The 16,661-nt window shown below is 41.3% G+C and overlaps 1 protein-coding gene across 5 annotated transcripts in view; it reads right to left on the bottom strand.

Annotated features, from left to right (window-relative positions):
* col16a1 (collagen, type XVI, alpha 1) overlaps nt 1–13,338 on the bottom strand; it is a 67,196-nt gene extending 53,858 nt beyond the window's left edge. For all 5 annotated transcript variants that reach the window (XM_044171026.1, XM_044171028.1, XM_044171030.1 and 2 more), the window contains exons 1-2: nt 13,078–13,338; nt 7,186–7,300 (exon numbers count right to left, since the gene is read on the bottom strand). In XM_044171026.1, the coding sequence (XP_044026961.1) occupies nt 7,186–7,261 (76 nt within the window). In that variant the 5' untranslated portion in view covers nt 7,262–7,300; nt 13,078–13,338. The remainder of the gene's footprint in view (nt 1–7,185; nt 7,301–13,077) is intronic.
* Between the last annotated feature and the right edge of the window lie 3,323 nt (nt 13,339–16,661).

Below are 16,661 nucleotides of genomic sequence, written 5' to 3'. Positions count from 1 at the left end.
AAGACATAAAGTTACATGGTGGTTTTTAACGTAAAGACTGTGTGTCATCTCTCCAGTGGCCATTTGAGGACATCTCAAACTCAGTTTGTCAAGCTCATGCTCATAATTTTCATCAGTCTAGCTGTATTTTAGCATGCTTAAGTAGTTCAACATGCTTCAGCAACTTAGCTGTACAGTAGATGGAAACCGTTAGCATAGCATGCTAAAGCATTATGTTCACACAATACAAAGACATTAACTTGCCAAATTAAAGCTTTAGTATGTTAACATGTAAGCATTAAGCTCAAAATACAGCTGAAGTTGATGAAGCAGAGCTAAAGCTAACAAAGTACATTCAACCCTCCCACACATACTGTTGTGAAGACTGGAGAAGGATGTCGTCCATTGTGACACACTGACATCAGCCGCTGAGACTCAAACATCAAGCTTTCAACTTCATGCTAATGTGTGCTGATGTGCAGGAGTGACAACAAATAGCCTCTCCTTCACTCCACAATGTAAAGGAAATGGAGGAAAAAGTGACCATAGCGGCCAACAGCTTTCCAATAATATATAGCTTTAAACCCAGATTTAAACTTTATTTTGGCCACTTGGCAGCAACCGACCAAGCTGCAAACACAACATTGACAATATATCACCTTATTATGTGGCTTAGAGGTAGAGTGGGTCGTCCACTAATCGGAAGGTCGTTCGATCCTGGCTTCCTCCATCCCGCATGTCGATCTTGCATGTCATCAGTGTATGAATGAAGTGAATGTGATATGTCGTGTGAAGCGATGTTGGGCCTCACCTCGCCTCACCACATGTAAGAAACAAAGACAGGCCTACCTGGAAAAGCTGAAGCCTCGACTGAGAAACAAAGGACAGACAGTAGAACGGCGCCAAGTCCCTATAGCCGTTAACTCACACCCAGGTGTAAGACTGACGCGAGATCCCAGTGGAAGCCAACGCGAGATCTCAGTTGAATCTAAACACCTATTGGACAAGACACGCAATACAGCGCATGAAATCTCGGCGCACGGCTGTGACGACATCGCGTCTATAAAGCCACACACTGCTCGTCGTCTGCGCATCGCGTGAACTTTTCCTAGGAGAGTCTTAACTCTCTGGACGAGCAACAGGCTGTTTTGTGTTTGCTGAACACACTTTTCGATCCTTATCGTTTATTCACCATAACGATCCCATATGTGCAGAAGAAAGAGATACGGACTGACCGTTTCTTCATGGAGAGCAAGACCGCTGCTGAGCCTCTCTCCCCACCGACGTCGACCACTGCTTCCCTTTGCTGCAACTTGAAGGAACAGTTTTGCCATTGGAGCCGCCGATAGTGTGGATCCGGCTCCGTTAGCTCGAGAGGACTTCCCTGGATAACCAAAACGGACTGATGCATAGCATCGCTAACCAAGAGCGATTTTCAAGTAAGAGGCTTGTGTCTGGGCAGAGATAGATTTTATAACTGCATGTTATTTCAACTAAGCTTCATTGTTGTGAATTGTGTTTTGCTTATTTTGGAGAGTAATGGACCGCCATGTCTTCAATGCTGTGTGTTTTTCTGTTTTTCTTTGTGTTAGCACGTTCCATTTTGTATGCTTATTGTGTTTAGACTAGACGGTAGTAGTTGTTGATTGAAGTTATTGATTGTTAATCAGTGCTATGGTTAAATAAACGCTATATATCTTTTAAAGAGCAGTTGCATGTTGTTATTGTGTGTACGTGTTGTGATAAGAGCTGGTTGTGACAGTCAGAGCTTGGCTCTCACCCTTCACTGTCCCCCTTATTAAGTAAGACAGTACTCTAAATATCAGCATTTTTAGGTGGACAGCCACCTTGGTGGCCACGTTTGGTTACTGGTCCTTGATCCCAGGGTGGTAATTATTAATCCATCTTAGTAATTTTGATAATATTAATTATTGTATTAATATTCATAAATACCTTTGATATTTCTGCTAATAATCCATATTAGTATAAATATGAACATTCACTCCTGTTTTAGGTCTGTTTTGGTCCAGCCAGTCGCCAACTTTGTCTATTTGTCATTTGGTGCTGGGCAGTTAGTCTATAGTGGGTTTATCAGAGCTTTTTTACTCTAAACAGCTGTAGGCCATAAAACCAAAACAATGTGCTGAAAGACACTAAAACGTTTCGTAGAGCTGAGAGGAGCTGCCGTTGCGTGATAATTTTCTGTGGGTTTGTTACTATAAATGACCCTGTTCACATTATATATTGTCACTTCAGGTTATATATATATAGTGTATGATCTGCATTTGCATATAGGTAAATCACATTAGTAAACAATTTTATAACATTTGTTACCACTTTTAAAGCTGTGAATCATGTTAAATGCTGTGTTGTAAAAGCGTCACACTTTTGCTCACCCTCATGGGAGAAACATAACTTCTACATAACTTAGAGGATGGATGATATTTTAGTGGACTGTTGCGTACTCAGGCACTTTGGCAGTTTGGCAGAGGACACACTGTGGAACTTGAACCCCATTTCCTCTCAAGCTGTGATCAAAGGAAAGCATTTGCTTGTTGACAAGCTAATTAGCACATAGTATGAGTGCCACTCCAGGATCCTGCTAGTAGCTGCATGTAGCCTTAAAGAGATTGGATGGTCTTGGCTGGGTTCACTTCCTCATTGATGGGTTATGTTTGAGTCTTGCCAAAGCAGGTAATGATACTGCACTGGCAGTCATGCAGCACACTGCTGAGTGTTCACCCAAGTCTCCACCTTGCCAAAGATAAAAACTCAGGACATTTTAGGTCTTTAGAGAAGTGAAACACTACTTTTTGATGTATACAGACTTACATTTAACTTGGAGGGGTACAAGTAAAAGGTGTCAGACAAGGACAACATGAGAACATTTGATTATTGTAAATGCAACAATATACAAAAAGTAAGGAAACTCAATTATTACTTGTCCTCAGGCCAACGACTAGACAAAGATCTACCACTCAGGCATTCATTATAACAAAGAACAATATAAGTGTAAGTATCAACTCTAGCTGACCCACTGCAATATCGCAGCTAAAATAAGCAATGTGTGAATTTTCTTGAATCATGACTGATATTTAACCACGTTCAGAAGGTTTAGGAATCAATGGCCTTATCTACCAATGCCTTGTTGTGGCCAGAGTCTACTGAAACCAACTGCCTCTGAGTTGTAATTCTGTTTTCAAAGAAGCAAACACTTGGCAGAGTGCTTTCATGAGAAAAAAGAGGTCAGAAAGGTGCTCACAGTGTGTGGTGTGTGGTTTGTAATAAGAAAGAGTATGGTAGGTATTGAATGTGCTTTACAATGTGGCATTCCAAGATAATTGTACTGGGCTGCTGATCACTTGAAAGTCAGACTCAGAGGGAGAGTCTTCCAGGTCCCCGAGGTATTAAACACTTCCAACATATGAATGGAAAGGGGTATGCTGTGTAATGTAGATGATGATACAATACAATGATTCAATGTAGCCAATGTGTGGCTAAAATGAGGGGGGAAATGATGAACTGAGAGGGAGCTTATAAGGAAGGAGGGATTGAGACAGAGGGAGAGAGTGTGTGTCTCACTTGCCCTCTCGGCCAAATGAGACAGACAAGAGAGAACATTCCTGGTTGTTTTCCAGAGATAAAATTGCAGCACAGAGGAGTGGAAAGACTTAAAACGTTGCACTTCAGAGAGATGAGCTCACTCATTTTCCCCTTGTAGGCCTCTGGCTCACATTCAATACACTCTCACAAGCTCACACACACATAGGCTGGACTCATGACACACACATTTACAAGCTTTTCACAACGATAAACTTAAGACAGGACATGCAGAAGTCTGCGCACTTCTCAAATTAGATTGTGTTGTTTGACAATGTCTGGCAACCAGTGTGCATATACATATTGGTATGTGATTAAACTGTTTACCTATATGTCAGCTCGAAACGTTCAATATTAATTTTAAACATTTTTAATTATATGTCTGATCACATTGATCACTTGTTGGTCATTTGTATGCACTGTGCAGTATTGAGATGTGACTCAATGCTACTTTACTGAGTACTCATTATGCTCTTTGTATGCAGGTCTGATGAAGCTCCCAATGCATTTTTTTTCTGTAGAGAGTAGAGACATCACAGGACAGGTTCATTCATGAAGCAGCAACCCTGAAGCAGTTACAAGTGTTTTTCTCAAGTTCATTTCTTGCCAATGACATACAGAAATCACTTCACTTTCAAGAGACTTAAAGCTGCACAACTCAGTATTTTTATATTAACAATGGATCAAATGACTACTCTTCATGTAACGTGATAGGGGTCGCTCATGGTAACCAACCCACCTGACATTAGATTTGTCGGGTGGCCAAACACACAATTCCAAAGGAAAGGAATGTTGCACTGTGTCTGCTGGATAAGAAAATAGGCAGATGTTTGCTAATAGTTCTAGCCATGTCAGTTTTATAAGGAGATGAGTCAATGTTGTGTTTACAGCTTGCTTTTGCACCCATATCTTTGAAGAAAAAAATACCCCAATGCTACTTTCTTGGAAAACTGTCATTTTACATTTTTTTATGTAATCCCACCCTTCTACCTTTGCCCATCCTATGAATCAAACAGCTTCTCTGTTAACTGATATTTTATTGGTGTACACTTAAGTAGGTCATTCTTTGTGATGTCCCCTCCCAACATCCTGTTTCCACAGGCACTGCATTGTATTAAGAAAGTAAAGAAACCCTTTAATGTTTTTTTAACATAACCCTAACCCTCACATAGAAAGTCATCTGTATGTGAAGGAATAATTTACTTATTACTCACTTATTATTAGTATAAGTAAGGGACAACAGTATGCAATCAGTATCATTATCAGCATAGAGGCAAATCATACAGTTGGCGTAATCATTTATATCCTAACCACAAATAAGATTCTCCTAACCAGGCACTGTAATGTATCTGTTTTTACTGCAAGCTGCTTGTTTTCTCTAACTTCTGTTTCTGTGCAAATTAGCTTATTACTACTACAATTCATTGGTACCAGAAAACATACAACTTAGCTCAAATGCAGACAGAGAGAAACTGAGTCAAAACAAATCAATACATAAATCCATTACTTCAGACTGTGTAAGGTCTGTGGTGCAAAAAAAAAAAACAATATCAGGCAGGGAATTTCAGCAATTTAATTTAACTACGGGGACTAGTCTCTCCGGCTGGTACACTGCAGAACTGCAGTGCAATCATCCAGCTCGACTCTTCAACACTAGTTTTACTTAAACCTGCTTCCTTGCTGTAATGTCAGCAAATTACCAGTAAGTAGAGATTTGGATGAGTCAGAAATAGTGTGTGTATGTGAGTGTGTGTGTGTGTGTGTGGGGGGGGTGCTTGCTGTGACAAAGTGTTATAGCTGCACTTGAGAAAGCACTTTTCTTCCAACCACTGGGGGAGAGGACTCAGGGGAGCTGCAAGCTGACTCAGTCTCATCTGAAAAGCTCTGACTAGGGTCTCCCAAGAGGGACCCCCCTTCTCCACAAAGCTCCCTTCAGAGCTCCACGAGCTATAGAGGATTGTTCGGCCCCATGAGTGATATCACAGAGCCGGCCCCTGAGAACACACTGACAGTGCGATGAGGGAGTGTGACAGTTCAGAACAAAATAAATAAATAAAACAATAAAAGAGATTTCTCTGCCTCTTGATTTTTTGGTTGTCTGTTTCTCTGTCACACACACAAACACACACATATACACACACATACACCACATTCATACACCTGGATACAAATAGAAAAACATTCACATTCTCTCCAACACGCCAACAGACAAATAAACTAGCATTTCAACCAGCTCGCAATCACATATATGCACATACAGATATTCAAAATCATAAAAACTCATGTTTCTCTTATACAAATACACAGAAAGTCAGAATGATTGATGGCTTGTGAAAAGGAACACAACCGCACATGGTAAACACACACGCCTCCTTGCCACAGCCTAACTACCCCACCACCAACAGCCAGTATCAAACAAAAATTACGCAAGCTGTAATTACAGTTCATTTTCGTTGTGGCCTTGGGCCCCATCACACATACAGGGCACAGACGGACACAGTTCCATCAAACGCAGATAGGTTCCAAAGCGTGACGAGTTGGTCAAGCATACAACTCCAGATTGAACATTTTAAAATAGTCTCAGCTATAACTGTTGTAATGGTTTTGTGACTTTTAAGCATTTAAATGAAGATATAAGGACTGTTCTGAGAAACAGGTGGTAGAGAGCAATTAGTCATTTTTTGTGGCCTTTAACATTTAACATTTTTATTCACAGCTTCAGCAGCAGTAATGTTGGATAAAGTTTAGTTGGATAGAGTTTAATAGAGATCCACAGTGGATATAAATGTAATGCAGTGATTTTATGTCTTATGATCATTTTAATCTAATTTAAAATTTTAATTTAGTTCAAGCAATAGTTCAACATTTTTGGAAATATGCTTATTTTCTTTCTTGCCGAAAGTTAGATGAGAAGATTGATACTACCCCATGTCTGTATGGTAAATATAAAGCTACAGCCAGCAGCTAATTAACTTAGTTTAGCATAATGCTTTAACAAAATGAATAGTTTGACAGACACTCATTTGCCTTCTTGCTGAGAGATAGTTGAGAAGATGGATACCACTCTCATATCTATCCTTTAATTATAAGGCTACAGCCAGCTGCCAGTTAGCTTAGCTTAGCATAAAGCCTGGAATGGAGGTAAACAGCTAGCCTGGTTGTGTTACAAAATCAGCCTACCAGCATTTCTAAGGCTCACATGTTACATCTCGTTTGTTTAATTCATACAAAAACCAAAGTGCTTGACTTGACAAGTTGTGATTTGGGGGTTTTGTGCCAGATTATTTCTTTGGCGCAGGGACTTCCACTAGGTTGCCAGGCAGCCAGTGGAGGCTCCAACCCACAGCAACTCTGAAACTCACTAAGTTGCTAAGATAGCAAGCTTTAGAGATGGGCAGATTTTTTTTTACAAAGCCAGGCTAGCTGTTTTCTCCTGTTTTCAGTCTTCATGCTAAGCTAAGCTAACTGGCAGCTGGCTGTAGTCTTATACTTAAACTATTCCTTTTGTTAAAGCAAGACATTTCGTTTGTTCTGAATATCACATCATGCATAACCACTACTGCAGTTTACATTTTTTTAAACTCCAGCAGGGATGAGGAAACTCACCTTGCTCTGATGTCAGCATGTCACATGATCCGAAGTTGAGGGCCAACAGAGTCAGAGAGGAGCAGAGAAGCCACATGGTTTTACTCCTCCAAAAACACCTCACCCCAGCCACCAGCTGATGGACGAACAAAGAGAAAAAGAGAAAGTCAAAAAAGTCAAATCCTTACTACATTCTGTCAGCATGCCACCCGGTCTGCTCAATCTGCCGACAGCTGCACATTATGCTTGACTCCTAAATAGACGTTGATGTATATTTATGAGTCAGTCACAGTTGATGTGTTAATTATGTGGTATGATGCAGGCTTTGTTAGTGGCATATGAATTAACCAGAATGTCCCTCATTAAGGAGTGTAACTCTATAAAGTCTGATCATTGTCATTATCCTGTCCAGCTGGTTGGCCTTTGACTGGGCAGCTGCTACATACACACACCCACACACAACTGCATGTAAATATGTCTTTGTACACTTAAGTGCACAGACACACACACGCACGTGACCATATCTAGGAAACCATTCATGAAGTCAAAAACAAAGTACACATACTGCTGCAAATAAATATCTACTGCATATGCAAGACAACAAAGCAAAATGAACACATGAAAGTAAAATGATTCACATGCTGGCTGGTTGGTCCAGAGTCAAACAGACAGTGGGGCCAAAACACACAAACACATCTGGAGACTATTCCACTGGAGCCATGGTTGTGTTGCACCAGATGCTTCCACGTGGCCCAACAACAAGCACACACACACTCACACACAGATTAAAATGTGTGCCACATCTAAATAATCATTATATTCAGTCTGCAAAGTCCCTCTCCCTTACTACAACCCCTTTTTCATAAACACACACAAGAACGCACACACATAAACACCCCACTCTGACTCGCATAAACACAACCCAGCTGACCTGGACTTGCCCTCAGCATGTGTGAGGACCCCATAACTCTGCAGTGTTTACAGGTACAGCAGGGCCCTCAAGGCAGGCAGGCAAGCAGACTGTGTCTCTGTACACACACCTGTCCCGTCTGCCAGGAGAAATGACCCCCACGCTCCCCCGGGGGTACACAATGTGGCGCTCCTGCCCGGCCGAGGACACGGTGTGAATACCATCTAGCCTGACCTGACTGCCTGCAGCGTGCTGCTAACAGACAATGTGGTGGTGGAATGTTTCAAATTATGCTCTGAAATAACAAGGACAGCTTGACATGCCCCACATTGTGAATTATGCATTCAATTTTGTGGGCTGCTGATTTAAGGTGTGGTTGCTTCCCTTGTTTTCTTACAGTTTATAAGGCCAGGTTGCCATTTTATGAAATGAGCAAGATCTATGCAAGATACAGTATAATCATGCTATGGCACAATTTATCTGTGTGCACAACTGGTGACAAAATGGACACTTTTAATGTAAACTTAGCTGCAAGGTAAACAGCTTAGTTTAAAAAAAAACGTTTTCAAATGCGGTCGGATGGGTGGAAGGTTAATCAAAGCCTTAGACGGCTGAGTTTGAGCACTCTAAAGCTGCAGCCATTATTATAGGCTTCATGCCACATGATCACAATAATAAGAAAGTTCACACAGTACATAATGCATCACAGTCCAAAGAACACGAAACACAGGCTGAAGAAAAAGTTACAGCTCATTGCTATTATTGTCTGGCCATAATCCAAAACAATTTAATAGGCTTCTTAATATGTGTTGCTATGGATGTCTCCCTTTCTCCTCTTCTCTCTGCACTCCATCTGCAGCTTCACGGCCACCCAGCTGGCTACAACAGATAAAGGCAGCACGGGGTTAGGCCACTGGGCTTGGCCGCCAGGCTGGCCATGAGCCCGGTAAGCAGGCCTGTGAGTGATCGGGTCACTGAGTCCGAAGCCAATACAGGAAGGAAAACAATGACAGATTTGAAAGTCTTCCAGCAATACAAGTCTGAAGACCAGCGCTGGACAGAAGTGGTGACCAACATTGACAATCACAGCACAGGCCTCATTCTTTCGGCTTGGACGTTTTTTACAACAATATGTCTCCCTTGAAGATGCAGCACTGCTCCATAGTTCCAGGACTCATATTGGTTTTAGGTCCAGACCCATTGCCTGTTTTCTATTTCCAGTACAGCTATGAGTCCCAGTACTTTTAATAGCTTGAATTCACAGACAAAAGAGGAACTGATACTGTCCTATATAACAATGGAGGTAATTTGTGCTCAGCAATTTTTGTTGTCACACATTTCATCATCATTGCCACCACTTACAGATGGAACAACAGCCCCAACACAAGCATGTTTAGAGGAACACACTCTGACAGATTTAAATGAAACATGTCCTCTCTATGGCCTGACGAGAGAATTGCTTATTAGCCACGAGACACGGATGATTAAATAACAGTGAACCAGTAGCCCATTGTTTAGACTACTTTGTATCTCTTTAAATGGGAAAACCCAGCATAAATGTGTCAGTCATGTAATATTTGAGGCTTCACTGTCTTTCCAGCTGTCTCTCCCAGCATACTGCAGCAAGCCGACTGATGGACAGCTCACTCGCAGGGTATCTGCTTCCAATCTACCCAGCTCTATCTCACACATACAAACACACACAGCCTAGAGAGGTTTTGGTGCTGGGCTGTGAAAACAACCTCCTGATCAGTCTGTGGGGTTGTGACCCTGTGCACAAAAAGTTGACTGGAATGCAGCCATAAAACAGAAGGCCCACAAAATAAGTAGACAAGTAGATGCGAATGCATACATTCATTGACATACAAACACATTCATATAGAATACAGCATGTGTGCCACAGAAGACAAAAGGGGCAGAGATACAAAGACGTGGTCAGACAGAATATGAAGTCTGTTAGACAGACAGAGAGATAGGCTAACATCTGTGACACAAGCCATTCTACATCGGTCTTATTGTGAGAGAACTGAAATGATTGTTGGACTGTTTACAGCCCTGTGACCATAAATAGAATAAGTGATTTAGACAGTCTACAGCCATGCTAGCAGGTCTATGAGGCAGTACTTAAGGCCAATTCATGGTTTCCGCATCTATTTTTTTTTTTTACTTTCTCATGTTGTTCTGCCAAATTCAACAAAGGAGTTATTCTTCTTGCTGTCAGGAGGCCCCCATTATGTTTTCTAGCATGCACGTGTGGAACATATCTGAATACACATAACCCCCGATTGTAGTACGTATAAAAGCATGTGTGCGTCTGTGTGCAAGTCCGCAGCTGTCTGTGCCTGTGTCCGTCTTGGAATATGATCAAGGCTTTTGGCACAGCAACGTTTTGAGCTAAATGCTAACACCAGTATGCTAACATTCTCAAAATGACAATGCTAACATGCTGATGTTCAGCAGGTCTAAAGTGTACCATGCTCACCATCTTAAATTTGCATGTTAGCATGATATTTACTAATTAGCACTAAACACACAAGTACAGCTGATGCTGTTGCAATGTCATTAGTTTTACAGGTATTTAGTCATAAGCCATAAGAAAGTAATAGACAAATTTAAATTTTGATCTGATGATGGCACTAGGTGAAAGGTCAGGGCATCACCAAAGTGTACATTACAATTAAACCTGAGGGGAACATGAATGTCTGTTGCAAATTTCGTGACAATCCATCCGATAGCTGTCGAGCCATTTCACTCAAAACCACAAATATGAATCTCATGATGGAACTATAGGAAAAGTTTGGGGATCACCAAAGTCAGTGGGACTCAAAACTACAAAATTTCATAGCAATCCATCCAGTAGTTGTTGAGATATTTCAGTCTAGACCAAAGTGGTGGACTAACCGACCGACACTGCCATCTATAGAGCCATGGTGAAAGGATGCCAAAAAAAAAATATTGATTGATAGATAAATATGCTGCTATCTGTTCAGATATTCCCAGAGTTCTTTTTGCCAGGCCGTATCAGAGCATTTCTGGTGAATGTTTTTTGACAGTCAGAAGCTTCTCTTTACTGTAACTCTGATATGTCATCATGAACACAACAACGTGTAATGGACACATGTACACTCTTGGCTCCTGAAACTTCAGATGTGCTTCAGGCCAAACCTGCAAACGCATTGCAGGCCTGTTACAACGGGAAACTAGGAGTGAATAAAGTTAACTAAAGATGCCCTGAGGCTTTGATAGACACTCCAGATATCCACTGACTGGGAGTAATAGAAATTGGAAACTAGCAAAGGCAATATCCAAACCTATATGAAGGCAAGTTTTTACTAGTCCTACATTCTGGGCAGTGTCTAGGGCCTTAACTTGAATATTTGTGAATGAGAAACAGACCAGCACAGTTGCAGACTGTGAACAAGAGTAGGGCGTGCTGAATACATACAGCCCTCCCTCTTCTCAAAGTTCCACTGCCATGGACCCTTTTGGTTCCACTTACAAAAGTAATGATGATGTAAATGATGTAAAGTGACGCATTCTCTGATGACATGAACTGGTTGGCCTCAAGCCCATGCTATGTATGGTTGAGCAGGCAGATGTCCTGCTGCTGTATTTTACATTTCTGATAGCTGAACGTTCACTTCACAGTTGACCGGAATAAGCAAAGAGTCAAGTGGATGATACAATTAGCTGCAGGCCCATAGCACAGGCTAGAATTGGAAGCAGTAAGTGAAACAGACACTGCATGGCCCACAGCTAATGCAGTGTGCATGTACAGCCTGCAACAGGTTAAGTGAGCAGCACTTAATGTGTAGTTAAATTCTAGGACACCAATTTGTAACGTTTACAGGACTATATTCCCCAAGGTCTGAAGAAGGAGTAGAACCTGTTACTGCAGGGGGGAGGAGAAAGAGTCCCTGGAGATACTGCAGCCCATAAGGGTTTTCATTATTTTTAATGTCTAAGGTCCTTAGATTATGTTTTTGTTGAAATTACCCTTCAAGAGAAGATTTCTGTTTACTGAAGGTGAGGAGGTAGCAATGTAGAGAATGACACCTCTGATCAGACAAATACATCTCATTTTCTCTGAAGAAGCAGCTCTCTTAAATACATGCAGCATCGAGCTGTTCCACATTTTGCGGGGGCTCACAGAAGTTCAAGAGACCCTAGGGGCTTTTTTGTGGGGTGCACAGACAGGATGCAAAAGACAGCAAACATGGGATGGCTGAGTCATGAGGAAAACAGATGTTCCTCCTCAGCACTTTCTTCCCAGGTAGAGGAAAGAAGTTAGATTTTGGACACTAATCTCTGAAATGAGTGATATGCATGTAGGAGATCCAAACACAGTGCTGCTCGGAGGCTTTTCCATGCCACAGGGGTTGGATGCAAGCCACAAAGATTTACAGTAACTACTCAGCCCATACTGTGTTGTGTTAAGGCCTGGCTCGGAAATGAATGGAAAATCAGCATCACTTTTGCCAGCAGCTAAAGCCTATCAACTAGCTGTGGTTTAAAAGTTTCTGCAAAATAAAATAAAGAAATACAACAATACTACCATGAGTCAGGTAACATAATTTAATAATCTCCACTGGGAGAAAGTGAGTTTATCATGCTTATGTTTTATGGTATTTTTTCTCCTAAAATCATTACACTTTTCTTTAGTATCACTATGATAATCCAATAGGGACCTGCACTGTATCTATGGTGCTCAATATTGAGTTTACAGTGAGTTAGTGGTGTTTATTTGGTCATCTGCTGTATAATACGCCTATAATATCCCCATGCGATGTACTGTATTGAGCAGTCTTAGTCTGTTGCCATATAAACCTACTGCAAAAGTTTCACCGTAAAGTTTCACTGCAGTCACTTTACTAACTGCAGTCTTCCATAATTGCCTTTACTGAAACGTTTCTTTGGCAAAAACAACAACTTTCAAAATTCACGTCGCTTTTATACGTTTCAAGCATCGCAAACACGTCCATAAAAGTCCATAAAAGCCATACCTTCAACTATTGATAAATCCCACAAATTTGCGACCACATTAATCCGTTAGTAAATGCGCGTAGGCCTATGTATCCAGGGACCAGATTGGAAATCTTGTGGGGCGATGCAAATGCAAATCAAATGTAATCCTGTGTGATTTTTTTTGTCCCGTTGACTTTTTTTCTTGAGGCTTCTTCCACGGAGAAAGGAAAGAAGAAAAAAGTTACTGCGAGATTGTCCGTGTCCAATTTTTCCCCTCCCCTCTCTCTCTCGCGGCTGCACAAACTAAATCCCAAATCCCCCCGCCCCCCCCCCTTTTTTCCTTTCTCTGTGTCTCGGTTTCTCCTTATTTTTTCTCTCAGTCTCTTTCTCTTCCCCCTGCCTATCTCTCTACCTATCTCTTTTCAACACCTCCCTTCCCCTCTCTGTGGGAGATCCCTCAGTGAAACGTGTAGTGACATCACCTTGTCCACAGTGCTGGAGAATGAGCCTGGGGCATCTCTCTAATCTCTCTACCAACCTCTTCCAGGCCTCTACCCTCCCTTTGCCCTCTACCCCTCCACCCTCTCCTCCTCATCCTCCCTCCATCTCTCCCTCACCTCTCACTGTTTGATTCATGGCTTACTGGAAGGTAAGGAAGACTTGCTTCCATTCTGTCTGGGTTAAAGCACTGTATTAAGACAAGAAATAGGGATAATGGCATCATGGCTGCTGCATTATTGAGAAGAATTTACTCCATTAAAATTAATGAACTTACTTATCATACTTACCTTTGATTGACGACCAGGTCCACAGCTTCCATATTGTTTTATCACTGGGTTTTATTGCATCCAATCCATAAAGTGGCCCTCAGTTGCAGACCCTGACCATTCAGAAACACTCGTCTTAATAGCCACATAAATTCCACCTTTATTGTCAGTAAGTAAATAGTTCAGGAGACGAATAAATATCACTTTGGTATTTGATTTATGTGTGCCTCCCCCACTGCTGTGGCTGAACAGGTACTGAGGATTGCTCCCATCTTCAAGATATTTATTTCTGTCCTCTGCTCAGAGGTCAACTTCTCTACCAAGCCATTGTCTTTCACTTTTTCATTAGCTTCAACCTCTAGCTCAGAAAAAGAAAAAAGTGTAAACAGCATAATCAGAGCGAAGGCTCAACAACAACTTGGTGAATTCCAGCAAAGCCTGTTTGACTTGTGTAAGCTTACGCTCCATCAATGACTTTTGCAGCTGTCTAGTAGTGCTGCAAACTTAGAACTACATGTTCACCCGGATGTGACCTTTTTGAACTAACAAAATCGGTGGAAACAAAGTCATTTGATGGGACATCTGGAAAATAGTGTGTGTGTGCACATGTCGTTATATATGCTGGTGGCACAATAATATGGACGCAAAAAAGCCCATAATAATTAAAATTTTATGAGTAACTGTACACCTTGTTTTTTTTACCCACTTCTGAATACTGAAATTAAAATACCACTGAATTAATAGCAGTGAAATAGTTTGCTCTAAAAACCATTACTCTGAATTTGTGTGGTTTGAATTCCCCTCTTCGAAATTGTTATGACTGCTTTAGCCGCCCTAGGGTTTGTGGTCGAGGTGGGGGCCTTGTTACTATCTATTGGAAGCATTTAAAGTGTAACCTCATAGCTTGCAATGATTTTTCCTCCTTTGAAGTGCTCATGTTTAAACTTGGTAGCCCACTTCCGGTCATATTTGCTATTATTTATCGCCCCCTAAACCAGCTGGCTCCTTCTTGTTGGAACTCCCTGAGTTTTTATCCAGTCTTGTTTTAAATTATGATAGAATTGTTCTTTGTAGTGATTTTACTTTTTATGTTTATGACTCTTCTAATGCCCTTGCTGCTGATTTTTTAAATATCACTAACTCTTAATTTACAACAACATGTGTCTGGCCAAACTTATTCCCGTGGCCACACTTTAGACCTAGTTTTTAGTCTGGGCCTGAAAACTCCATCTGTGGAAATCAGGGACATATTTGTATCCAGAATCAGAATCAGAATTAGAAATACTTTACTGATCCCCGAGGGGAAACTCTTTCATTACAGCTACTCTCTATCACGTCAATGCACACTTGAGAATAGAAGGACTAGAAGTACTAAGCAAATCAAAATACAATACACTATAATACAGGTAAGACAAATTAAGTACAAGTGGATATAAAGTATAAAAGCTAAAAGCTCTGCATTGTTTTTATCTGTGAATTACAGGCTGCTAGTACTGTCTTATCCCGCTCTAAGTACACACGCATCCTTAATGAGCATAGTGCCTCAAAATTCTGTCCATTGTTCACTTCTCCTGGAAATGTGTTTCCTGATTCCTCCAACACCAACGATTTGGTTGATTCTTTTAACTACCTGTGTTCTTCAACCTTAGATCTCATAGCTCTTAGATCTTCAACCTCTGAAAAATAGATCAAACCCAAAGACTCGGAAACAGCCATGGTTAAATAACAGTATTCGAAGCTGTAAAAGGAAATGCAGAAGAGCAGTACACAGATGGCAGAAATCAGGTCTCCGGGTCCACTTTGTGGCTATGAAAGAGTTATTACTCTTTTATAATGGGATGGTGAAAGATGCAAGAACATGCCATTTCTCTGCACTTATTTCTGCCCATCAGCACAACCCCAGATTTAAGACTGTTGATCAGTTAGTTAACCCTGCCTCTTCTTGTGCCCCTACTGATTGTGATGCTGACTGTGAAACGTTTCTTTTGCAATTTGCTGGAAAGGTAGAATAAGTAAGATCTGGTATCACCCCCAATCCTTCCTTTAGATGTGGACCACCCGCTCAGGGATTCTTTGAGCAATGTTTCTACCTGAACTCACAGACATCATGTCTCTTATGAGAGTATCCTCCAGCCCTCTGGACAAAATCCCAACTAGGTTTTTATTGGAAGTTATGGATTGTATTGCGCCCCTTTTACAAATTATTTTTAACAGCTCACTGTCTACTGGCTGCATCCCAGATTACATTAAAACTGCTTGCGTCCAGCCAGTCCCAAAAAAACCTGGACTTGATCCCACCCTCTTGGATAACTATCGTCCTATCTCCAAACTAGCTTTTATTTTGAAGGTTCTCAAAAAAAATGTTTCTAAGCAGCTTCTTGATGCTGTGGAAAACAACAGTACCTTTGAAAAGTTCCACTCTAGTTTTCGTCAGCACCATAGCACTGAAACAGCCCTTCTCAAAGTCACTAATGACCTTTTGATGAATGCAGACGGAGGCATGTGCTCAATTCTTGTGCTGCTGGACTTAAGTGCTTGAAACAATTGATCATGGCATTCTTCTAGATAGACTGAGCCACTGAGTGGGCATATCTAACACTGCACTAGGCTGGTTCTCATCTTATCTGTCTAGTAGGAAATTCTGTGTCACCATTAATAACTTCATGTCATCCTTTTCCCATATCAAGTACGGTGTGCCTCAAGGTTCAATTCTGGGACCAATACTGTACTCCTTATATATGCTCCCCTTGGGTGATGTCATCCGCAGACATGGTATTTCTTTTCATTGTTATGCGGATGACACACAGTTGTACCTCCCTGTCAAGCCCACTGACCTCAGTATGCCGAGTTCACTG

The sequence above is a fragment of the Siniperca chuatsi genome, linkage group LG17 (genome assembly GCF_020085105.1).
Source record: "Siniperca chuatsi isolate FFG_IHB_CAS linkage group LG17, ASM2008510v1, whole genome shotgun sequence".
Taxonomy (NCBI): Eukaryota; Metazoa; Chordata; class Actinopteri; order Centrarchiformes; family Sinipercidae; genus Siniperca; species Siniperca chuatsi.
This window is presented reverse-complemented; position numbering and strand designations above follow the sequence as displayed.